This window comes from Diaporthe batatas, assembly GCF_019321695.1.
Source record: "Diaporthe batatas strain CRI 302-4 chromosome Unknown Contig00002, whole genome shotgun sequence".
Lineage (NCBI taxonomy): Eukaryota > Fungi > Ascomycota > Sordariomycetes > Diaporthales > Diaporthaceae > Diaporthe > Diaporthe batatas.
The window spans coordinates 1,283,144-1,306,428 of NW_025408549.1; the positions used below are offsets into that span (position 1 = coordinate 1,283,144).

The following is a 23,285-nucleotide window of genomic DNA, read 5'->3' on the forward strand; positions in this document are numbered from 1 at the left end:
ATAACCTCCTATCAACATTGAAACTATCATGCAAGTTGCAACGGTCTGTGTTAATATGGTTGCATCTGACTTGGTATTTTCGTGTTATATTATTACACTGCCTATTCTCAACACGCCATGCTAGATACCTAGGTACTATGGGATGCTATTATGGATTGTTGAACAGAACATTTGATTTGTGGCTCTCCATTGTGGGACAAGCACTTGCGAGTCTGCTTTAGAAGCACACAGCAAAGCCTGTTAGGCCAAACAGCAGATGCGCACCTGTTCTGCAGCCATTCTCTTAGTATGTTAATTAGAAGCAATTACTTTTCGCCTGTCTATGGATCCCCGGCCAGACTCCGTCAAGGTACTGTTGAAGATCAAGGTGCTACTCACACTGCGATGCGATGGGCAGCGGTATGGGTTGCCCCCAAAAGGACGTCGCTATGCAGAAGCTTGGGCCTCTTTCTTCCTCTGCTCCTCTTCCAGCTGTTCCCTCAGCTTCGCAGCCGCCTCGACATCGGCCTTCTCGCCTTTTCTCCTCTGCCTCTCCTCGTACTGCTTGCGGCTCTTCATGATGCGGTCCACTATGTTGCCCGCGTTGACATCCTGGAAGCTGTGCTGGCCGATCTCCTGGTAGAGGCCGAGGCCCTTGGCCTCCGAGTATGGGTCGTAGGTGAGAGGCATGAAGGAAGTGGGCCCGTGGTAGACGGCATCTGGGGTTCCCCAGGACCAGGAGGTGAGGTAGTTCTTGGTGGGCGTGAAAGGTGCCCCAAAGATGACACAGTTGACGTACCGGCACTGCAGCACGCAGAGGCCTCGCTCGTAGATGTTCATGATTGGGTAATTCACGCCCTTCCAGTGATTGATGACCTCGTCATCGTGGACACCTGCGACAACGTAGACAGGCGGGTAGTCCTTGTTCCACCCGTTCCCGGCAGCCTTCTTCTGCTCGACCTCGACTACCAGGCGCAGGAACTCGATGTGGCCGCTCGAGAACAGATCAAAGCCGCCGTCGACGTATACTACCCTCTGGCCGGGCCTAGGCGTGGGTCCTTCAAACAATTGCGTGAAAGTCCCGTTGTCGTCTATACCGTCATGCCCTGTCTTAGCATGCAGCGAGCTTGTCTCCCAGAACCAAACGCTAGCACCGGGTTTCTTGGCCGTCTCATCCGTGGCATACAGTCTCATCCGCTCCGTCATGGCGGCCCCTTCGGCCTTGCGCTCTGAGTCGCTACCATGGCCGTCATTGCCGGCAAGTGTCCGGCGCAATGACCTGATGAAGTGGGTGCGGGTGCAGAGCAGCATGCGGCCGACTAGGTCAGTGGTGGAGATGGAGGGGGTACGCTTGACGACCTTGAAGCGGCCAGCCTCCTTGACGAAGCGGTAGCAGTCCTCACCGCTGCTGTCAGAGGTAATGTCGTCTCCATGCACGACGTATCGGCAGCCGTAGTGAGTGATCCAGTCGAGCTGGGTGACATAGGGGGCGTGAGAAACAGAGCGGGTGACCCAGCGGCAGGCATCGACGGCGGCGAGTCTGTACTGGCGTTAGGGAGACCATGATGATGTCTCGATGATACTGAACAAGCCTTGGGAGGGGGGGGCTCACCTCTCCTGAAGGTTCATGACGGTGGGGCCCTTGTTCTCCAGGATGGACTCGTCCGAGTGCACGCCGACGTATAGCTCGTCGCCCAGCTGGCGGGCCTGCAGCATTGCGCCGGCATGGCCGTGGTGGAAGAAGTCCCAGCAACCATCAACCCAGATACGGCCATCCAAGACGTCTGGTGCAGGGTCCCCCGGAGGAGAGATGGGATCTGTTGCTGACATGGTCCAGGTTGGGCGGCGGCCGGGCGGGAGGAGGATGGAGAAGAGGGCGGGTATAAGAAGCTGTGTCTTCCCGTCGGTCGACTGATTTGGTGATTAAGGTTCCTCTGGACTGGTAGAACTGTTTCGAGTGTCCTTTGGTCTGGGCAAAGCACCAGACACAACAGGCACTTAAATTGGGTATTTTGTGCTGCTGTGGCAAAGTAGCTCGGTTTGAGGTCCCCAGTGCCCCTCGATTGCTGGATTGGGTTATTTCCAGCGGAGGTTGCCAGCGCCAGGGGAAGAGGAGAACCCCTGTGCCCCTGAGAATGCAACTCCCCATCTGCAATTTACCTCTGGACGGGCTGCCTGATCTACAGAGTACCTGGGTACACGTGCAGAGCCTTGCGACCAACGCATGGTTTGGTTTGGTTTGGTTTGGTTTGCATTGCTTTGGCTTGCACATGGGCTACCACGTTTCCGACGAATCCAATCTGATGGTGGTTCTTGACCCGTCCGAGCGACAGATTGGCATTGGCAAATACAGGAGGTGCAACCCTGGGGCGAGGAGGCCCACAGGCCAATCGCAAACGGCAGCATGTCGGCTCGGGGCCAATGTTACGATGGTAGGAAAGCCTCGTTGCCTCGGTGTGCCGGCTGACGGTCGATCATGCCACGATAAACAAACCAAGCAACCAAGGTCGTCTGCGCTTTGATACCGATGGTGCAGCACCAGCTGGCTGCTGGCATGATCCGGATATCTGACCCGGGCTCGGGGGGTGGCAGGCTGTTACCTGCTCTACCACACAATCCTGCCACGGCACGAGTCTGAGCGGAGGCTTGACCACTATTTCGTGGTGTTGCTGTCCCTCGAAATCATACTAATAGACCACGCATGGCTGGACCAGTGGGTGCAGCCCTCACTCTCCCGAGTGCCAGTCTCCTCGGGCCCTCCTCTCCTGTCGTCTTATAGGGCTGAACCATTTCGCATAGCCCGCGGGCCACAGGCTGCCCACAGTGGACATCGCCCTGCAAATTCAGATTGGGCCGATCTTCGCCTGCAGGCTGTGGGGGTGCTGCTCGGAACGCCCGCTGGCTTGGGCTGCTTGGCCGCGCCGCTCATCAGCCCCATACCGCCCCGCGCCATGCAGAGGACCAGGAGGCGGTCCAGCGTCTCTGCGCCTGCAATGGCAGCCGCACTTGGGCCTGGGCCCTCCGCCGCCGCAAACGTCCCGCCAACTCCCACCGGCTTCGACTTCTCCTTCTTCACCACTCCCAACGCCAACACCACCGCCGCCACCACCACCCCCGCCAATCCCAACAATCTCACCTCCTACTCCCGGACGAGGCCAGGCACAAGTTCCGGCGGCGCCCCTCCGATCTCAGCCGGCATAGGCGGGCTAGCCAACGGCACCTCCAACGGCGACCCGTTCCCAGCCCAGCCCGCTCTCGCACCGCCCGGCCCCAACCTCTTGCGCAAGAACTCGCTCCGCGGCAAGCAGTCCTTCGACAACCTTGTCTCGCACTCGTCGCAGCAGCAGTCGCAGTCCATCTTCAGGGGCCTGCGCCGTCGCGCCAACTCCATCTCCTCGCTGCGGGACAGGGATGGCGCCGGCGCCGCGCTCGCCGTAGGATCATCCAGTCAGAAGCCTGTCGTGACCAGCAGGGGGAACCCGCCTGCCCTGCCCGACTTTGCCCTCTCGGCTGCTGCGAGACCGAGCCGCGATACCGACGCCTTTGCCTCCCCCAGCTCTGCTGCAAAGCCCTCCATGGATATCTCGGGCGGTTATATCCAGACATCCAACTCCAGGATGCTGAGCCGCTCCGGCACCACCCCCGTCAATGGCTTCCCTTCCGGAGGGGCCATGATGCCCCCGCCCTCGGCAGGAGGCATGCAGAACGAGTCCAGCATGGTGCATCAGCACATTCACGAGATGGCCAACAAAAGGATATCCACCCTGGAGTATTTACGAAAGGCGTATGTGTCAGCCGCGGCCCCCCTCCTGTCGCTTGCCCTCACGTAACCGCTGACTTTTCCCCGCTATCACACAGCCATGAAGGCCGTGTCTACTGGTTCAACACCCTCCTCTTCGATAAACCCGATCTCGCGCGCATGCCCTACTTTGACGCGAGGCGCCTCGCCCGGCGCGCCACGAATTACCTCCTCCTGGGCCTCTCGCTCCCCACCGTTATCGACCTCAACTCAAACACCCCCATGGAGTTCCTCCGCGCCTTCAACGTCCTGCTCACAGAATTCGACTCCTTCCAACAACTACACTCCGACACAGGCTCAACCCCCTCCTCTCTCTCCCGCGCGAGAATACCGCAGATGTTCAGGCGCGCCACACCCTCGTCAAAAGTAAGGCGGAGCAGTAGCGCAAATAATGAGATATTATACGAGGCCGGCGACGGCGGCTTGACCAGCACCAACGGGAGCTCCATGTCGGGACAGTCGGCGTCAAACGGGGCTTTCACGGTGGGAAACGGGCTGGGGGGTTCGGCCAGCGTGGTGAGCTTCGGCCAGAGCGAGGCAGATCTGTTGCCCGGGGAGGAGTACGTGCACCTGTTGACGCCATCCTTACCGTTCGACCCGGACTTCTTCGAGACGTTTGCGACACTGTGTGACGTCCTGATCGATGCCTACGTGCGGCTGTTGAGTCTGTTGCCGACGCCCAGGGAGTGCAACGCCTCGGTGGCCGAGCTGTTCACCAAGGCGGACTCGAGGGTGCGCAAGATCATCGTGCAGGGCATCGTCAAGGAGTTCGAGGACACCAGCAGGAACGGGGTCAAGACGGAGGTGGCCAACGTGGGCAAAATCGTGCTCGGTGGGCTGATGTGATGGACGCAAGACGGCGTGGCTGACACAAGTACGCGAGTGGTCTTGTCGCGACCATCTCAGTGACATGATACCATTTTCTATTCCTTCGTCGGGCCGTTATAGTTGCTGGGTTTGAGGCACAAAGGGAAGATATCCATCGGTTTGGAGTCATGTGGGGATATGGGTCATTGTTTGGGCCCGATCAAGCGCCATGGATGCCCAGGGACACCTTGAGGCCATGCGATCAAGGCGCTCTATATTTTGAATTACCACAGCGTTGAAAAAGCTCGCCGGCGGTCGAAATGCCGAAAGACATGGCGTGTCACAGTCTGAACCGCACGTGCCCCGGGTCTGAACCCTCTTTCGATGGCCGCCATCATGACTTATCATGACTTGTACGCGCTACCGGCAACTATGAATGTGTGATAATGAAGAGGGAGGGTTGGAAAGTGAAGTGGGGATGAGTTTGTCAGAAACCATAACGCATTATTGTATCGTCAGCGACAGCACCTCCATTTTAGGTAGGTGCCGTCTAAGTGCTTGACTCTATTAATGGTGTTCATCATGTGAAACTCAGGGAGTTGAGATGTGTTGTGCTCGGTCCTCGTCAGCCCGAGACTTGGTTGACAGGAAAAGGCCTCCCACGAGGCCCAGAAGTTTGGTTGTCAACTCAGCCACAGACCGACGCGAACCAAATGCAGGCAAACCAGCTTGTGTGAGATGTGAAGTCCCCTCGCACCGAGAATGAGCCCCATCGAGTAAACCCAGCCAGGCAGAGCCTGACGTGGGGCAATCGCATACCTATGATATCTCGACGAAATATTCTCCAGCCCTCCCCACAGAGCGCCCCCAGCACTAGGCCGCGCATCACGTCCACCCGGCCATCGAGCGGGTGCACCCAGAAGCCCACGGTAGCCAGACCTGGCTCTGCGCGTCGGACTCATATCTTCGTCCATGCGACACATCGAACCAAGCCGGCGACTGAGACCACGAGCACACAACCAGAAAGATGTAGCGGCGAGGCAGGGCAGGCAAGCCAGACAAGGGAACGGGGGAAGGCAGAGATCAGCCGCTTGGTGCTTCTATGGCGGCGCCTTTCGGCATTCTCCCTTTGTGAAAAGGAAGACTGTCCGGGGACTTTCTCCCGAAGCAAAGTGGATGAGACACTCCGAAGAGCGTCTCCGTCTGGAGCTTCGATGGCGATTTGTCGGGCGAGGGAACTTGAAAGAGAAGGGAAGGAAGAAAAATCAAGAGGTGCGGCTCTGCGACCGAAGTTTTTTGATGCAAAGCGGTCGGAGGTGGGGCCACGGGCTAGCCAATCAAGTGTTGATTACGTGCTCAGGCACAGAGCTGGATGGCCCGAGCTCGAGAACCGACAGGGTTCTTGTGTTGGCCCTGGCATTCTGGCCGCCAGCCCAATCGCGTCGAATTTCACAGCAGGCCGCAGCCTACCCGCCTAGGCGTCCATCTCAAGGGAAACACTTGAAGTACAGCGACAGTCACGGGGCTCAACTGCCTGCTGTCGTGTTTACCGGACTCGTGGCTGGCTCTTCACTCCAGTTCTTGCCTTCTTTGACCATACGAAGGACTGCAGATCGCCCAAAATGTCTGGTCTCTTCGGTGGCCCGTCCACTTCGGCAGCGACGTCCAACACGGTTGGAGACCTGAAGCAGGATGTCGAGGTCCAGCAACCACCCACCGACGGCATCACAGACCTCTCCTTCAACCCGAACCAGAGCTCCCAGCAGGACTTCCTGACAGTCGCCAGCTGGGACAAGAAAGTCCGCCTCTACGAGGTCACGCCCCAAGGCCAGGCGCAACCGCGTCATGCCTACGACCACGAAGGTCCCGTCTTCAGCGTTGACTGGTTCAAGGTAATTAATCCGCTGCACACTGTTCCGCAGCCCCTTCCCCAACCCCTCCCTGCATCTCCATGATACTGACCGTCATCCGCGCACCAGGACGGCTCGAAAGTCGTCTCCGCATCCGCCGACAAGCAAGTCAAGCTATGCGATCTCGCCACGCAGCAAACAATGCAGGTAGCGGGGCATGACCAGCCCATCCGGGTGGTGCGCTGCTTCGAAGCCAACGGCACGCCCATGATCGCGACCGGCTCGTGGGATAAGACTGTCAAGTACTGGGACTGCAGGCAGAGCACCCCGGCGGCCACCCTGCAGTGCCAGGACCGCGTCTACACGATGGACGTGAGGAACAACCTGCTCGTTGTGGGCACCGCCGATCGCTACATCAACGTCGTCAACCTTGCCAGCCCGGACAAGTTCTACAAGACGCTGCAGAGCCCTCTCAAGTGGCAGACGCGGGTTGTCAGCTGCTTTGCCGACGCGGCAGGCTTCGCGATCGGCAGCATCGAGGGAAGGTGTGCCATCCAATATGTGGAGGACAAGGACTCCGGGTACGTTGTCCAGATGCGATGATACCCTCCAGGTATCGGCCCCGTCACAAACGCTGGTGCTAACATTCCACAGCTCCAACTTCTCCTTCAAGTGTCACCGCGACCCACCCTCAGGAAATGTTACCAATGTCTACGCCGTCAACGATATCTCCTTCCACCCAGTCCATGGCACCTTCTCGACGGCCGGCTCGGATGGAACGTTCCACTTCTGGGACAAGGACGCCAAGCACAGGCTCAAGGGCTACCCCAACGTCGGCGGCAGCATCACCGCGACCAACTTCAGCAAGAACGGCAACATCTTCGCCTACGCCATAAGCTACGACTGGTCCAAGGGCTACCAGGCCAACACGCAGCAGCAGCCGATCAAGATCATGCTGCACCCCGTGCAACAAGACGAGTGCAAGCCTCGGCCGAGCGTGAAGAAGCGATAGATGATGGTCCAGCGGATGGATATGGAAAACTAGAGAAATGGCACCAAAACTTCGGGCTCGTTGGATTGGTGCCAAAGACTGTGTCGCAACGGTGAAGAGGCCTGACGGAAGATCATGCAACGATCTGCGTGGCTGAGGGAACGGGGCAAAAGGTATTGCAGAGAAAAACTCCGAGAGATGAGATAGCATTGCCAGGCCGTGGCTCGGGGCCCTGCGAACGAGCATAGTGAAGGCACCGTTTCGGGCGGAGAGCTCAGGGAAGTCGACCGCTAAGGACTAACGAACTGCTAGCCCATAGCGAAGAGCGGAATTCTTTGTCGAATCTGGGCTGACAAGCGGGAAGCGGCCCGGGAGACAGATAGATAGCCTCTAGATAGGGCGGATAATATCACCACCACCAAAATCAGTCAAGATCTTCCCAAGGCTCTCTCTCACCAGAGAACAATGAGTTCATGATTGACTTGTTGCAAGATTTCAGGACGTGTTGGAAGATTGAGCTCTGATAGCGCCATCAACACCTGGGTTTGATTACAATCTTAGTATAGCAAGCAGGATCTCGTAGTAAACAAAATCTAACGAGTGACCACTGCGTCTCAAAGTCATCGGCCCTTCCCTGGGGCCCCCATCGTGCGTCTTCCCGTTCCATGAAAATGCCCGAAAAGCAAGCGAAAGACGTGCCAGCCCACAAATACACAGCCCATGCCGGACAGACCTCGCTGGTCCCGGTCTCTTGTCACGGCCAAAGAAGAAGAAACAAAAACGCCGTCATACACCTCGCCATCACCCGAGCCCGGAGTGCATCACAAGGCTGGTTGTGTCTCTTTGCCGCAAGACACACCCACGAGCCCCACGGCGCCTGGTCTACAAGGCGGGCTTGGCCTGGCCACTCGGACTAAGAATGTCCTCCTTGAGCCCGGCCCACAGGTCCTTTAGCATGCCACCGGCGTACGTCTCCTGCTTGGGGGCGTCGCGGCCCGCACCCCAGCCGTGTGCGAAGCTCAGCTCGACGCCGTCCGGGGAGAAGGCCTCGACCTCTGTGAGGGCGGAGACGGCGTTGACGCTGGAGGGGTCGGCGGCCATGACCACGATCTCCGGGGCGGCGAGGGGCGCGTCGGCGGCCTCGGGGGCGAAGCTGGCGCGGTCGGGGGCGAAGTTGTCCGGCAGCAAGGGCACGCGCACGCGGGGGCCGGGGGCGTTGTCCTGGCCGCCAAACAGCTGCTCGCGCGTGGGGAGGACCATGAAGTCGATGGTGGAGACGTCGGCCTGGGCGTACCGCGGGGCCTGGGTGGTGTGGAAGCCCTGCATCAGCGGGATCACCCTGTGCGGGTTTGGCGTGGGCCGCGTTGTGGTGGTCAGGGTGCGCTATTGGGGGGGGGGGAGCGTGTTAGTCGGGGATCAAATCGGTGATAGTTCGGTTTCGGGATTGGTGGGCGGGTGTGTGTGGGGGGGGGGGGTGTGAGCGAGGTGAAGTCCGGGTTTCGGTGACCGTAGTTGGGTCAAGAGGTGGAGGTCAGACGTAGACTGGGTTCAGAACAGGCCGACTCACCTCTGATGAGGCCGGGACATTTTCTTTTGAAGCAGCACCGAGCTCCCTGCGGACTCTGGCAGATGCTGCAGTTGAGGTGCTGGCGATGAGCCTGCTGGGCGCAGGGGCAGCGGATGTGGTGCTGAGAGACCTGACAAGCTTGGCGATCTCGCGGGGAGCTGTTACTCTGGTCATTGTGGGCTGGAGGTAGGCACGGGACTGGGCGGAACTGGACGAGTAGGCTGGCAGGCTGGCAGGCTGGTAGACTGACAGGTTGTGGCAGCAGTTGGACGGGACAGGACGAGGAGGGCCAGAGGTGTCAGAGGTGTCCGGACGGGAACAACAGATATGTATATTGTATGTAGGCGCAGGTATGGGACGAGAGCTAATGTGGACTTGGGTTTGACGGATGTCCGAGAGCGAGCTTGTCACAGTGCACAGTATATCTATGGAATCCTCGGGGGGCCGTTGGACGTGGTTTGATGGGGAATGTCTAGTCAGGCGAGATCAGGTCAGATCCGCAGGCTGGGCTGGCTGGGCTGGCTGGGTGGGTTGGTGTCAGGGAGGCAACCTGGAGTCTAGATGCCCCCTTGTGCTGCCCTCTTTCTTTGTCTGATGGACGGGCCAGCGGGCCAGTTGGGGGAGCACAGCAACGTCCGCCCAGATTGCCAGAGCGACCCGACTGGCGGGCTGGCTGGCCATCAGCCTTGCTCTCTCACCGGCTGCCAGGCACCGTCCATGCCGCCAAGTCACCCGTTTTCTTGTTGTGCCTGACCAAGCTGGGGGCACAGCACATTGGCATTGGCGTTGGCGTTGGCATGGTCATGGTCATGGTCATGGCAGTGGCAGTGGATAGATAGGGGGGGCGGGCTAGCTGGCTGGCTGGCTGGTGAAGCAACTCCCTCAACAACGTTGGAGATCGGTTGTTGAGACAGGGGGGAGGCTTGTAATGTCGGGGGAGCAAGGGGAGCTCGCATCGCCCCGTGGCCTGAGCTTACACACGGCCGCAGGGCGGTCAATAGCTCATTACCAGATGCAGCCTAGGCGGCCAGCCAACAGAATCCCCGATACAATCGCTGACCTGCATGCCCGTATGCGCATCTGCATGCACAGGGCGGCAGTGACCCGCCCGCCATTCCACTGCGTACCCTGGCAGCCTGGCAGCCCAGGTATCCTATGCTCTTACACAGTACTCGTGTCTGTGCCGCTCACGAAAACAAGCTCTCCCGTATCTCACTTACACCGCCACCAGACAGGTGCTGCCAGATTCCATGCAGGCCTGGCAGGTTATTTATGCCATACACCCAGACACCCTGGCACTTCGTACGTTCCTTGGCTGTCATTCCCCGTTGTGGCTTGGGACAGGGAGAGCCAACCGCCAGCCGGTGAGTCAAGCTCGCACCTCACAATCTCTCCACTTGCTGCTGCCGTCCCCTTGCATGCTAGATGCACGTGAACAAAGCCCAAGTCTCTGGGATCTCTACATATCCCATTAGCCATTCACCCCCTGTGTCTGTGGTTTTCAAGTAGGACATCATGGCCCATGACAATCATCAATACGCTCATGGTATTGCGGTTCCTGGCCTATATCCTGTATCCAAAGCATACTCCACATTCGTAGGACCAAGCGATGTAGGTGCAAAATTAAGAGAGAGTGAGCCAAATAAATCACATTGTTTAAAAAAGCATTCGGTCAGTCTATAGTCTATACCAGGCACCCCGTCTTGTGTGATCAAGCTACTCCGAGGGCCTGCTGGTTCTTCTGGTTGCTGAGTCGACTCTCTCCTAGGTTTAATAAAACATCCTCGTCATCAAATGACCACAGCTGCTTCTCCGAGACTCCCTCATTGGCAGCGAGTCTGCTCGTGCGGCGGTATCTTGGGGCCGAGGTATCATTAAGTATTCGAGACAACCCCCGATCTGTAAATGCACGACTTCACGGAAAATGCCAGTAACAACAACATCATGCTTGTTCAAATCATCAATTCAGATAAATCCAATTAATAAATACTAGCTTAGGTCATTATCATCGATTCTGTCCAGTATATCCTCTAGATGTCAGCTTTTGATAGTCTAGCCCCGAGCTTCTCTCCTCGCAGCATTTGCCTCGTTTCGCTTCTATTTTGCAAACGTCCGGGGACATCAATACATGGCGCCTTCATACGGTGGTAGGAGCGTAAATACGATAGGTACATACGACCTCAGCCTTGCGACGCACAGACAAGGCCAAAGGGTCCACTCACATATGCTCTTCTTCCTGCTAATACTTTGGCTGTCACTCCTCACACAGGCGGCATTACTGCTGGCAGCCGTGTTCCACTCATGGATCATGGGGGCGGCCTCGGGCGATCCTTTCGACACAACATGATTACCATCGGGTCGGAAAGGTATGTATTCATAGCTTTATTTTTGGCATCCGCCTGCTCAGAATACCCTTGCAGGACCTGCCGAGAATAAGACTCCCTTTGGTCCACCATGTCTTCATAGATGGTGGGTAAGGATGGGCTATAGGCGCTTCCCTTCCGCTTGGGCCGCCCCTTTGGTGCGGCCACGGAGGGGGGAGGCTCCAACGACAGCTCCAATAGCGGAGTCAACCAATATTTCTCTGAAAGGTCACTGTATACAGTCAGATTCTCAGAACTTGCACCTCTCGAGTTTAGCTTGATGTCGGCCATTGGCCGATCCAGTAGGCATCGATAAGGGACAGGGCTCGCGAACTTACGCATCCAATGCTCCGTTCATTATCTGCGTAATTACGGCCGCGGGTGGCACGACGTCCCGGTTCCAGCTGAAGTCGACATGCATCTGGAGCTCTCGGTCATCCATGTTCACAGCATAGACAAGGGTGTCTTGGTTGATATACCTGGACAAGCCCTCTCGGCCAATCACGGTGAAATCCAATTCCTTAAGCATCGACTTGGTGCTTCCTCGGAGATGTTCGTCACAGACGTATAAAGTGGGCTCGTTTCCGTTGCGCCAGGTCGTTTTAATATGATCTCGGACTACCTGGGCCATTCCGAGCTGCGTCAAGGCGACGTCCTCTGCATGTTTTTGACTAGCAGATAGCTTTTGGACGGCTGTGTGGTCGCCTGTATGTCTGGCGCGTAACTGCTCGATTGTTCCTGGGTCCCTTAAGCCGAGAAGGACGATGCTGCCTACTTGGCTCATCTGATCTCCGTTCTGATCAATCGCATGGTGAAGTGCCTTGAGATTGCTGTGGTGTTTTGAAGACTGGGTCGATTTACTTTCCCACAACTCCAATTGGCGCATGATTTGGTCTGCGAGAATCTCACTGCTCATCAGTTGATCTGACCAGCTTGGTCTTGAGGACTGCATGATAATGAAAGTGTGAGAATTTATGGTATCCTGGGGTAAAGATGCTGGATGATGAGGGCGGTGATGGGAATGCTATTAGATGGCTGCTTCCACAACAGCGGTATGGCCAGAGCAAGCCAGAATATTTATATTCAATGCAAAACCCGTCCATCCATCAGTGACAGGCCATCCAACGAGACTCATCATTAACACCGACTGGCAGAGCGAAGGCAAGTTTGGATCAGGTCTCGGTAGTGGCAATCATTCACAGCAAGGAGTCAGTGAAATAAACCTTGGAAGCTCAACACTCTCACGCCCTTCTAGACCAGTTCGGAACACTTCAATATAGTGTAATTGAAGGTTCATAATCAGACGAATGATGACAACATCGTAGGCCAATGGCTTCAAGACACCCCAACAACTCACTACATGTAGTCATGGGCTGAACGGCACTTCGTCCTTCTTCTGCCATTGGACAAGCCCAATGGTGCCGCCAGATATTCACTACGGGCTTGGAGTAATTTATTCAATGATAAGGTCATCATATATCTACAAACATGCGGAGATTATGATCCCTATTGGCGTCCATGTCAATCACGAGCATGTCACATCATGTAACGGGCACCGCTGACAACCTCTGTCTTTATAACCCTCCTGTCTACCATATGCAGTAGTAATGAACTAGTTCTGGGTGGTATTCTGCTAATGAAAGGACCGGGCCGTGACTCCACTCGACGCGGTAGGTTCTGCTAACATGAGAAACGAATCTACTGTGCATCTGGAAATGTATAAGAGGTCCCCAGAATCATGCAGTGTGCACCTTTCAGCTCATATTTTCCTTGAATTTTGAGCGGAACATTTCGATCAAAGCCAAACATGTAAGCCTAATACGTATGTTTTAGAAGTGATCCAAAGCTGGCCTTTGAATAAATGCCTGCATTGAGAGGATCTGCCGCACTTACAAGGTTCAAACAACTGACAAACGGCGCTCAGGGACGCTACTCATAAAGCACTGGTCGGCTGATCTGCACCTACATAGCCACACACAACCGTTATAGTCGTTCTCCTCTGCCTGCAAATGTGTCTATTGGCTGATTCTGTCTTGGGAGCTCAACGAAGCTAATGGTACATTATGCTGTTGCCTTACAAGGTTGCAACATTTCATGACTCAACATGTGCACGCCATCAGGCACGACGAAACTAGCACACATGAAACCTTGGCCTCACGAGACTTCAGGATGTCGCTGCAATTCTCGAGCATCGCATTAACAGAAAATGTCTGCCTCCAATCAAGTGATACTTGGGAGATCTGTCATTTTTCAGTCTAGAAGCCGGGAACGTGGCAAACACTGCCTCACCGCCTGCGAGCTTAGTACATTGTCAGCGTTCTAGGCATCCACCTGCACTGCCCAGGTGAATCCTGCATTCCCCAGGTGATGTCTTCCCCACTAACAGCAAGGAGGCTGAACCATATTTAAGAGTAATTGACCAAAGCATCATTCCGTAGACTTATGTATCCTCACGGACTTCTATAGCACCCTTTTCCAATACTGCTCGATATTCGAGTAAACGCCATCTCCTTTGACCCATTTTCACCATGCTCGACTTTCTCAAAGCTAAAGTAAACAGCAAGTCCGACCCTCGGACGGAGAATGCCAAATCCCACGGCCTGCCCGAAGGCATGCTAGTCCAGGTACACTATGCATCGCGTGACGTCGCCATCCCAGACGACTTTCTCTCGCTCACAGCCCCACCCCCAGACGCCCAGCCTGTAACCATCAAGCCTGTCGACTGGGCGGCGAGCGCACTCCCGGAGTACGACGGTCTGTACGCCGTCGTGCTGGAGAATGTGCTCTCGCCGAGCGAGTGCGAGACCCTCATCAAGCTTGCCGAGTTGAGCAGTGTCGACGTCCCCGCCACATACCCGACGGGCGATGTCGAGAAGAACCCATGGAAGCCCGCCATGGTCAACGCCGGGTCCGGGTTCGAGGTCCTCGACACCAGCTACCGCAACTCCGACCGCATCGTCTGGGACCAGCAGGAGGTTGTGGACCGGATCTGGCGACGGTGCCTGCAGGGGGAGGCGGGCGAGGTGCTGAGGAAGAAAATGGATGTGCTGGACGGCGATGAGAAGGTCGGAGCCTGCAGGTTGAGGGGCAGGAACTGGATCGTTGAGAGGCAGAGGTGGGAATTTAGGCGCTTGAACCAGAGGATGCGGTTTTTGAAGTACGGCCCGGGACAATACTTCAGGCGTAAGTCTCCCTACGTGCCCGTCTACAACAGCCGGGAAAGACCCGCCGGTAGTGTCCAAAGGCTAACAGGTGTGCAGCACATTGTGACGGCGCATTCAGCGAGGAGGTTGACGGGAAGATCTTCAAGACCTTCTTTACGATCCATCTATACCTCAACGACTCGGTGGCCGAGGCTGGAGAGAGTGCTGGACTTGTGGGAGGGGCGACGTCTTTCTTGTCGGATGACGCCAAGAGCAAGGTCGACGTGAATCCAAAGGCAGGCAGAGTGTTGATCTTCCAGCACCGTCGGTTGTACCACTGCGGCGATGATGTCGTGAGGGGTACAAAATACACGATGAGGACTGACATCATGTACGAGCTGATTAGGCGCACAGATGTAGAGGACGAGGAGCAGCAGAAGGAGGAATAGAAGGCCGTCAGAGAGGGACTAGGGGTTATGTGAAGATTCCATTCAGCGCCTTCAACATTTTGCAATCGCCCTTGTGTCCCCCCTCGTTCCACCCTTTGAGTTGGCATTCCTGTACCCGCCCGTTAGCGAATTGCACTTACGGGGGAGGTGGGAAGACTCACCTTGCTGCAATAACCAACCCTCTCGCACCCAGTACAGCTCTTTAGACCGTCCTGGCCACCCCCACCGCACGTCTCACATCTCAGCCCCTTCGCCTTCCCGCCTAGTGCAAGCACTCTCTCCAGAGGGCCAGGAACAGGCTTGACTGCCCGGGCGTCGCTCTTGTCCACCCTCACAAAGCCACGCTTCCCCTCGTCGGCGGGCTTGGTACGCCAGGCGTAGGGGATGACGGCGGTGCAGCCCTTCTTGAAGCCCAGCCCCTTCAGGTCGAGGTCGTCGCGACCGAGCCCCTCCCAGACAAGGGCGAAGGGGTTAGCGCCGCGGTCAGTCAGGACGAGGGTGGGCTTGTTGATGGTCATGTTGTCCTTGATCTGGGCCATAAGGTACCATGGTCCTTTGCCCGGCGGGAGCGCTGCCACTGACGGCGGCGCGGCTGGGTCTTGCTCTGGGATGGTGAGGAAAGTGGGGAAGAGGGCTATGTCAGTGAAGTCTGGTAGAGGTGCCGCCATCTTGAAGTCTTTGTGAGGGGTCGGTTGTCCCCTATATTGTGATGGAGGAAAACGGTGCTGGACGTGAGAGTGTTGATGAAGACACGAGCGCTGCCTGCAGGACTTGGGTCGAGGTTGAAACAAGCTTATGCTGAGACGTCTTGCGAGGGATGATCCGAGCACTTGGGCGAACGACCCAACGTGCCCAAAGTTGAGGAAACAATAGTATTGTAACCACAGATTTGCAAGTACAATAGATACGAGGCAAAAGGAATCGAACAGAGTCGTACAAGTTACCAGGATGGTCTTTATGAGCCTCCCCTTTCGAGATGGTGCAACCTGTACGGAGTAGACACTTGGGCGGGAATTCGTGGGGTTCAGGGGTGCAAGGGGTCCAGAGCCCACTCCGACGTTACACCACAGAAACATGTGTACCAAGAAAAGAGATACCAAGTGATACGTCTGCAGGTTTGCAAAAGACCACAAATTTCGCCCCAGGTTCAGCAGGTTCCAGCATGTCCTAGTCTCATTTGACAATGCACGGGCAATGCTTTGTTTGGCCTTGGTGGAGAAGGGGCATAAAAGATTGCCCAGATACAAGCCCTGCCCGTCTGCTCACATCAGCCCCCTAGAAAGCCCACCACGGTTGCGACCACGAGCGTGGATCATCTCATTCCTTCCACAACGGGTATCCACCTTTTGCAAGTCGGCGCTTCGGGTCTAGAACCCATACTTTATTTCGACGTCTTTTGCGTTCTTGCGCTCATGTCACGAGAAACATGAGAGGCCAGTCAAATACGATCTTCTTCGCAGCGTGCCATTAATGACAGCGAGAGCAACGCTGCATGGGGGTCGAGTCACCGGCTCCCTCCAGGTATCCATGTCCTTTCACGGACATCCCTCGCGCCTTGAAATGGCCCTAGGTGACAACCCGGGCAAACGTCGTCAGCAGCTGTCACAAGCCGCTCATCTGATGTTTGGGCACCTATGACCTCATGGTTCATGACAGTTTCGGATGCCCTGTTCCGCGAATCACCCACGCTCTACAGCATCTCCTAAAATGTATAACAATATGATTTACTGTATGCTCTAACTCATCCCGCCGATGGCAGTGAGCACGTAGGGCTCCACAGCGTCTGCCTCGGTCGGGGGAAGAGGCCAATTATGTGCCACTCAAGCAGAATCCCGTACTATGAACAGATCGAGAAAAAACAATACCAACGCCCCTATTGTAAAAGTCCTTCCAGATAGTACCCTGCAGTCCTTCCGTGATCCGTGACGCCATTGTCCAGTTGCCCGTCGTGTGGCTTAGGTGCTCTGAGCACCTGCCAGTCGTGGCCCGGCCCTTGCAAACATTGCCTCATCAACCATTATCAATCCCGGACTGCCACATTGGGCATAAACCAAGAAAAACATCCAGAACTGCCGAGTTGCGCAGGGCGGGCGTGATTATATACCTGTTGACATCCACCCAAATGTGCCGGCAGCAGCGGCCAAGACCAGGATTGTGAGAATGGAGGCACCGGCCTTGTCGCCGGTGGTCGGCGGTCTCGAGTCTCCCATGAAGGAGTCAGATGAAGAGCCGGCGTTGTTATTGCCGACGCTGGTACCACCGCTGGAGTTGGTAACGGGGGCCGCGACGGATGCAACCAGCAGCGACGACACAGCGCCCAAAACGTTCATGGACTGACCGGCACCGACGCTGTTGTCAAATGTGCCGCTGGACCACTGGAAGCCACACTCAGTGCCGGATGGACCCCCTGTGCACTGCTTGATCGCGGCCTCCGCCGAAGTCTTGAGGACGGTCATGATCTGGTCATGCGTGAAGGGTGCGATCTGGGTCATGGTAGCCAACCATCGGTGCACGTAGCCCTTGAAGCTCAGCATGTCGGTCGTGCAAGTCATGTGCTCTTCGCAGGCCACTTCGTACGCTATGTTGTTTGGGAAGAACACTTTGATGGTAGCGTCCAGTAGTCCCTGCACACGCGCCTTCCATGTCTCGTCGCCGTTCGTCTACGCACTGGTTAGCAGTCTGTAGTCACCGCTTTCGCGGTGGGGACGGAAGTGGACGCACGTAGTTATACATGTGGGCGGCACCTAGCAGGAAGACGCCATTGTTGTAGGAAAACTGGGCTTTGTTGATGTCGGTGCAGTTAGTACCGACATGAGCACCATCGTAGATATTGTAGTCAGCGTCCATGAACCCAACGCCTGTGACCCAGTCCCAGGTCTTCTCGGCCCAGTCGGCATAAGTCTGGTTGTTGGTGTAGCGAGCCAGGCGTGCACCGAGGTTGAAGAAGCATCCGTTCGCAATGCCTAGAGACATTTAGTACCACGTACGGCCACGTCCGCCGCAAAAGGTTGTGCTCACTGTTCTTGTAGTCGTAGCCATTATTCGACAGGGGAATCTGCCAGCGAAGACCACCATTGCAGGTAGTATCGTGTCTTATAGGATCTGCTTGGGTATTGAAGACGGCTTGAGCTAGGGCTAGCCACTGGGGCTCGTCTTCGGGCGGGTTGGGAAAATTGTTTTCGGCGGCAGTCATGGCCGACATACCCCAAAAGCCCTGACAAAAATGTTAGCACCGCCTGCTGGCGGTGGTGAGAGCGCCTGGGAAGGGGACTCGCCTGGTCATCGTTACCGAGCGATGCGGTAACGTTTGGGGGCATGTAATCCCGATTTGGCCCGACCTGGAAGAGCATTGCTTGGGTCACGACGTCGTTGTAGGTGGAGTCGCCGGTGAAGTGCCAGTAGTCAATCATTGCACCCCACAGAGCGCCAGCCTCCCACCAGTAGTAATCACCGGCAGGTGGTGGACCGGGCAGGATACCGGGTGTCTGGCCCGACTGGTTTCCCTTGTAGTAGCTCATAGTGTCATAAGCAAGCGATGCAGCAGTGTTCTTGATGTCGTCTGTGGATGACCTGTCAGCACGGGGCCACGATACCAAGGCGTACCAAGACCTGGGCGCCAATGTAGCCAAGGCGGTAGCTGGGGCGGGAGAACCACATACCATTGCTTGCAATAGAATAAGCCGCATTGGCGACAGAAGCAAGGGCAGGGAGCGCCACAGCGGCGCGCAGGGCGATGGGCGACATCTTTCGCGGTTTTGGACAGAAAAACGAGTGACGATGGTAAAGTTGTTGTTCCTTGGTGCTGAAGAGGTGGATTTTGGCGGCACTTGGGGTGCTGGGCCAGGGGGGGGGAGCGAATACGAGGGATTGCGTGGGCTCTGGTCGCGAGTGCTAAACAACCAACGCCTCGAAAGAACGGCACAGACGGTGCTAATAAGTCGTGCACATGGAACAAGCGGTACGGATGTCGATGAAAGGCAGTAACAGTTAATAGCAGAGGCCGCTGATCGGAATTGTGGGTCGGCGACAACGGTGACGGCCTGGCCTGAGGTGAGGTTGTTGACTGCAAGAGACAGAGGAGAGGGAGGGAGTGGGAAATTGAGGCTTGGGAAGTTGGACAGCCGGTCCGGTTTACGAGAAAGGGGAGTGGCAGAGTGGGAGACTAGCAGCACCGGTGACTTGAGTGCGTTACGGGAACAGGCGTTGGGATGTGACCAACCTTATTATTTTGGGTGTCACTCTACCCGAAGCGCAGCCACCATCATCAGCAGGGTCGCCAATCGCCAATGTCAGGTCAGGGACGGAGGGAAGATGACTGGGTACGGAGGACGGAGTACCTGGCAAGCCTGGGTGGTGGGCAGCGGCGAGTGGCTGGTTGGCTGGGTTTTCCCCAAGCGCCCAAAAACCTGCCCTCCCAGGCCTCCCTCCACCAAGAGGTCCCTCATTCCTGTCGGCGTCATTTGTCTCGTGTTATCTAATCGGCAAATCACATCAAATCAAAGCATGGCGCCGTTGGGCTGTTTATGCTTCACCTTTCCAAGTTGGTCACCCCTGTACCCGGCACCTGGAATCTGGTTTTCCCCAGCCCGGCAGGCCATCCCGTTTTGGGTCAGAAGTGTGCTCTATTTTGCCATGTGCACCTACTGCGCACCTCACGATAGTAGTTCCTGACTATGCCCATTGCATCATACTTATTATGTACTGCACAGTCAGGCAGCGCAGTCTAGCACTATGTAGTAGTACTTGTTCCGAGCGCTGCTGGATCGGTCTAGCATATCCCCACTATCCGTATATCACGACTTGCCAGCCTGCTAGCACGCTTGGACACTGCCAGCGACAGGTCCAGGAGCTAAAAAAAACCACCACCAAAAAACCTCCGCTGTGGAACCCTACTCACGGGCCTGGCAGTCTGGGGGTGGAGATGGGCCCGTCGAATCCACCACTCCTCCATCTACTATGTAGTGTAGAGCTTTCCTTGCCATCATTCAACGTCCGCAACCTGCTTGCCGCGGCAGTTGCGGACAGCCGTCGCCTTTTCTTCCCTCGTCGATTTTGAGACCGTCCCGCCGGTGACAGGAAGCCATGTGACGGTGGATCCCGTGGCCAACATGAAGCTCACACAAGGGCCAATGCTGTGGAATCCCATGGCCGGGAGTAACTCCGACCAACTACAGTACACAGTACCAAGGTGGTTGGAATTCCTGCGCAAGAGCAGGTGGAAGAGGACATGGACGACCCACCCAGCTGGTCCACATCACCCAAGATAAATTGCACTGTGTATGGGCCGTCCCGTATGCAAATTTACACTACACAACTTCTTCAGAGTCTTGTTCGCTGGATCCATGATACCCACAGACTCGCATTTACCTAGGCGTGCCGTTCCGTTCCGTATCATTTACTCCCCAGATACCCCCGGGCCCCCCGAACCACCCGGCATATTGGAACATAGCCTTGGAATCTGCACATACTCTGGTACATAGTACCGAGTTTCACCTGCCCTAAGGACGTCTGTCTTGGCTTGCTGTCTGAAATCGCAGTCGGAAAAGAGTGTGCTTTGTGTGTGGTGGTGACCATGTGGCAGGCGCAGTACTACATACCTAGGTATGTATGACCTGGGATTGAACAAAAGCATGTTGGTGGCAGCGCTGGGCCACACGGCCAACGGCTTCTGAAAAACACTCGAGCGTTTCATTTCTACGCCGTAAGCGTGGTTTGAAGCGGCCCGCCACTGAAACCCGACTGCCGACAGCGAAGGTCGGAGGACCCTAGAACCTCGGCGAATGCGCCCCGACCGCGGCAGACAGAGGCGGGTGGGCTCCGTTCGTCATCATCCGACGCCCTGACTAATACTGGAATAATACTTGCAACCTTCGAGTCAGCACTGGAGGGGACAAGTCTCCTACCCGCCGTCGGGCGGACCTTGACATTTCCTAGCCTCCAGCCGTTGGTCCTGGGACTCAGACTTCTGACTTGCATTTTATTCCTTACAATCAATCCCCCAAGACGAGCAACCAACCAATCACCTACCCAACGAACCTCGTCGGCCGTTGCGACGACCCCTGAGCCGGTGCGTGCTTGCCCCGCCGAACCGCACAATCCGAACGGCCCAAGAGCCAACGGTGCAGCCATTGAGGTCCAGGAGAAGCGGCCACCGGGTCACAGCGCCGTCTCAACGTCTCGGAACATGCCTGGCATCGACGCGCCCGACGAGTCCGGCTTGGCGGGTCAGTGGCGGGATAAGGGCGACACTGCGGCCGGCAAGCTGCCCTCGTTCTACTCGCCGAGGACCACTCCTCGCGATGGCGACAGCGACGCCGGCGCCGATGCCGACGCCGACGTCCCCGACACGACACTCGACGGCCAAGCGCCATCAGCCCCCCAGACACAGCAGCCCCCTTCATCCAACCCAGACCAGGACGAGGCCCCCATAGCCGAGCCACCGCCGTCTCTCCTCAGCCCGTCCTTCACGCCACCCTCGACCCCCGGCACTGCCACCCCGCTCACATCTGTCTCGTCCGTCACCGGCGCATCCATCGGGCCACCAACCACCACCCTGCGCCCAGCACGCGCGGTACCCGTCGACTCTACCCTACCCGACTCCACATCCGGCTGTGGGACAAAGCGCCCACGCCTCGTCGAGCGCCTGCCCCAGGTCGAGTGTATTGTCCGGGCGCGCATACCCACTGTCGCCGGCACAGAAATGTTCCTGCACCTCTACACCAACGACGTGGACAACAAGGAGCATCTGGCTATCGTCTTCGGGGAGAACATACGGAGCAAGAGCCTGGACGCACCCCGGCCGGGCGAGACGGAGAGCGACCGGATGGTGCGCGGGGCCTACGTGGGGAGGCTGTACCCCGGGCGTACCAGCAGCGGCATGCCACATGGCCAGGCCCAAGGGGCCGAGGCGCCTGCGTCACAGGAGGAGTCCAAGGATATCCCCCTCGTGCGCATACACAGCGAATGTTACACGGGGGAGACGGCGTGGTCGGCACGGTGTGACTGCGGCGAGCAGCTCGACGAGGCGGCCAGGCTGATGTCGCTGCCCTCCAACAAGGCCGGCGGCATCATCGTGTACCTGAGGCAGGAGGGGCGGGGCATTGGCCTCGGGGAGAAGCTCAAGGCCTACAACCTACAGGACCTCGGCTCGGACACGGTCGAGGCGAACCTGCTGCTGAGGCATCCCGCGGATGCGCGGAGCTACGGGCTGGCCACGGCGATGCTTGCGGACCTGGGCCAGAGGGACATCAAGCTCCTAACGAACAATCCCGACAAGATCCGGGCGGTGGAAGGGCCGAATAGGGAAATCGTGGTCAGGGAGCGGGTCGAGATGGTGCCCCTGAGCTGGAGGGGCCGCGGCGGTTTTAGGAGCAAGGAGGTGGAGGGATATCTGAAGACCAAGGTGCGTGATCCCCTCAATCGTTGGGAATCCAAGCTGACTTTGAAGCCAAGATCGAGAAGATGGGTCACATGCTCGACATGGACTCTGGCCCACGTTGACATACGTGAAGGAACCAAGATAAATAAAACGGAGATGTTGAAGGCGTTAATGCATCAATGTACAACTCCCCACATTATCCTCGGGGGAGGGGGTTCCACTGCAAAATGCTTCGAGTATACCCATAAAATATTAGACCAACTAGGTTTATTGGACGAGCCACTGGAAAGAGGCTGACAGTCGAAGTTGATTGCATGCTCAAGTGATGCACCGTCGAAGCCGTATCGGAACGAGGCGACGCCGGGTGTTCCAGCTGTGAAGCAAGTAGATACAGGACTGGACCTAGCGCAGCTCGAGGCTTTCTGTCCTTCCTCTGCACGATCCATTGTGGCCCACCAGCACGCCGGTGACATGTTCCCTGCCTCCTGATCAATCGGCACGTAGGAAGTACGGAGTGCGGAGCACGGAGCACGGAGCACGGAGTACAGTGCGGGCTGCTCCGCCGTCCAGTTGTACGAGTGAGTCTCGAACAGGGATGCGACGCGACTTGGGCATTGGCCCGGAAAGGAAGGTCAGAAACGACTTTTCTGGAAGCCAACCGGGGCGACACACGATGCTGCAGCGCTACTGGCCTGACTGGACAAGGGCCCGGGCTGGGCGACTCTGCCCAGCCTGCCAGCCAGTCCGGCTCGGGATCGTGGGTGGTAGCCTGGACACAAGCAACCTGCAGGCCCAGGCTGCCAGGATTGTCTATCTGGCGGAGGCTAACCCCTGCAGAGCATGCGGTGGCACCCACACGCTGCGATGTGTGAGGCGTGTATGGACGCCGGTACTTGAGTACTGTTTGTATAGATGTGGGATCGACTTGAGCTTCTTCTCGGCCTCGTGATTCCCGGGGG

At 57.0% G+C, this 23,285-nt stretch overlaps 9 protein-coding genes across 9 annotated transcripts; 4 read left to right on the forward strand and 5 right to left on the reverse strand.

Annotated features, from left to right (window-relative positions):
* Nucleotides 1-426: 426 nt before the first annotated feature.
* On the reverse strand, nucleotides 427-1,809 carry KVR01_001941 (ethanolamine-phosphate cytidylyltransferase; the record flags this gene model as incomplete). Its single annotated transcript, XM_044782015.1, has 2 exons — nucleotides 427-1,519; nucleotides 1,592-1,809. The coding sequence occupies 2 exons, from the start codon at nucleotides 1,807-1,809 to the stop codon at nucleotides 427-429; spliced, it is 1,311 nt and encodes a 436-aa protein (XP_044649896.1).
* Nucleotides 1,810-2,930: 1,121 nt separating this feature from the next.
* KVR01_001912 (uncharacterized protein) lies at nucleotides 2,931-4,624 on the forward strand (the record flags this gene model as incomplete). The annotated part of the gene is made up of 2 exons (XM_044790377.1): nucleotides 2,931-3,763; nucleotides 3,838-4,624. The coding sequence occupies 2 exons, from the start codon at nucleotides 2,931-2,933 to the stop codon at nucleotides 4,622-4,624; spliced, it is 1,620 nt and encodes a 539-aa protein (XP_044649867.1).
* Nucleotides 4,625-6,207: 1,583 nt separating this feature from the next.
* Nucleotides 6,208-7,447, forward strand: KVR01_001859 (uncharacterized protein; the record flags this gene model as incomplete). The annotated part of the gene is made up of 3 exons (XM_044792724.1): nucleotides 6,208-6,477; nucleotides 6,565-7,016; nucleotides 7,090-7,447. 3 exons carry the CDS (start codon nucleotides 6,208-6,210, stop codon nucleotides 7,445-7,447), a joined length of 1,080 nt encoding a protein of 359 aa, XP_044649814.1.
* An 861-nt stretch (nucleotides 7,448-8,308) lies between these two features.
* KVR01_001454 (uncharacterized protein) lies at nucleotides 8,309-9,167 on the reverse strand (the record flags this gene model as incomplete). Its single annotated transcript, XM_044783238.1, has 2 exons — nucleotides 8,309-8,809; nucleotides 8,994-9,167. The coding sequence occupies 2 exons, from the start codon at nucleotides 9,165-9,167 to the stop codon at nucleotides 8,309-8,311; spliced, it is 675 nt and encodes a 224-aa protein (XP_044649409.1).
* Nucleotides 9,168-11,299: 2,132 nt separating this feature from the next.
* Nucleotides 11,300-11,885, reverse strand: KVR01_001408 (uncharacterized protein; the record flags this gene model as incomplete). The annotated part of the gene is made up of 2 exons (XM_044788161.1): nucleotides 11,300-11,588; nucleotides 11,695-11,885. The coding sequence occupies 2 exons, from the start codon at nucleotides 11,883-11,885 to the stop codon at nucleotides 11,300-11,302; spliced, it is 480 nt and encodes a 159-aa protein (XP_044649363.1).
* Nucleotides 11,886-13,491: 1,606 nt separating this feature from the next.
* On the reverse strand, nucleotides 13,492-15,921 carry KVR01_001832 (uncharacterized protein). Its single transcript, XM_044785569.1, has 2 exons — nucleotides 15,110-15,921; nucleotides 13,492-15,057 (listed from the first exon to the last, which is right to left on the reverse strand). The coding sequence occupies exons 1-2, from the start codon at nucleotides 15,614-15,616 to the stop codon at nucleotides 14,974-14,976; spliced, it is 591 nt and encodes a 196-aa protein (XP_044649787.1). The 5' UTR covers nucleotides 15,617-15,921; the 3' UTR covers nucleotides 13,492-14,973.
* Nucleotides 13,885-14,948, forward strand: KVR01_001572 (uncharacterized protein; the record flags this gene model as incomplete). The annotated part of the gene is made up of 2 exons (XM_044788443.1): nucleotides 13,885-14,539; nucleotides 14,617-14,948. 2 exons carry the CDS (start codon nucleotides 13,885-13,887, stop codon nucleotides 14,946-14,948), a joined length of 987 nt encoding a protein of 328 aa, XP_044649527.1.
* Nucleotides 15,922-15,943: 22 nt separating the features above from the next.
* KVR01_001834 (uncharacterized protein) lies at nucleotides 15,944-19,254 on the reverse strand. The gene is made up of 5 exons (XM_044781630.1): nucleotides 18,608-19,254; nucleotides 18,224-18,507; nucleotides 17,967-18,162; nucleotides 17,670-17,911; nucleotides 15,944-17,608 (listed from the first exon to the last, which is right to left on the reverse strand). Exons 1-5 carry the CDS (start codon nucleotides 18,690-18,692, stop codon nucleotides 17,045-17,047), a joined length of 1,371 nt encoding a protein of 456 aa, XP_044649789.1. The 5' UTR covers nucleotides 18,693-19,254; the 3' UTR covers nucleotides 15,944-17,044.
* Nucleotides 19,255-19,800: 546 nt separating this feature from the next.
* KVR01_001790 (GTP cyclohydrolase II) lies at nucleotides 19,801-23,256 on the forward strand. Its single transcript, XM_044787869.1, has 2 exons — nucleotides 19,801-22,350; nucleotides 22,401-23,256. Exons 1-2 carry the CDS (start codon nucleotides 21,133-21,135, stop codon nucleotides 22,446-22,448), a joined length of 1,266 nt encoding a protein of 421 aa, XP_044649745.1. The 5' UTR covers nucleotides 19,801-21,132; the 3' UTR covers nucleotides 22,449-23,256.
* Nucleotides 23,257-23,285: the final 29 nt, after the last annotated feature.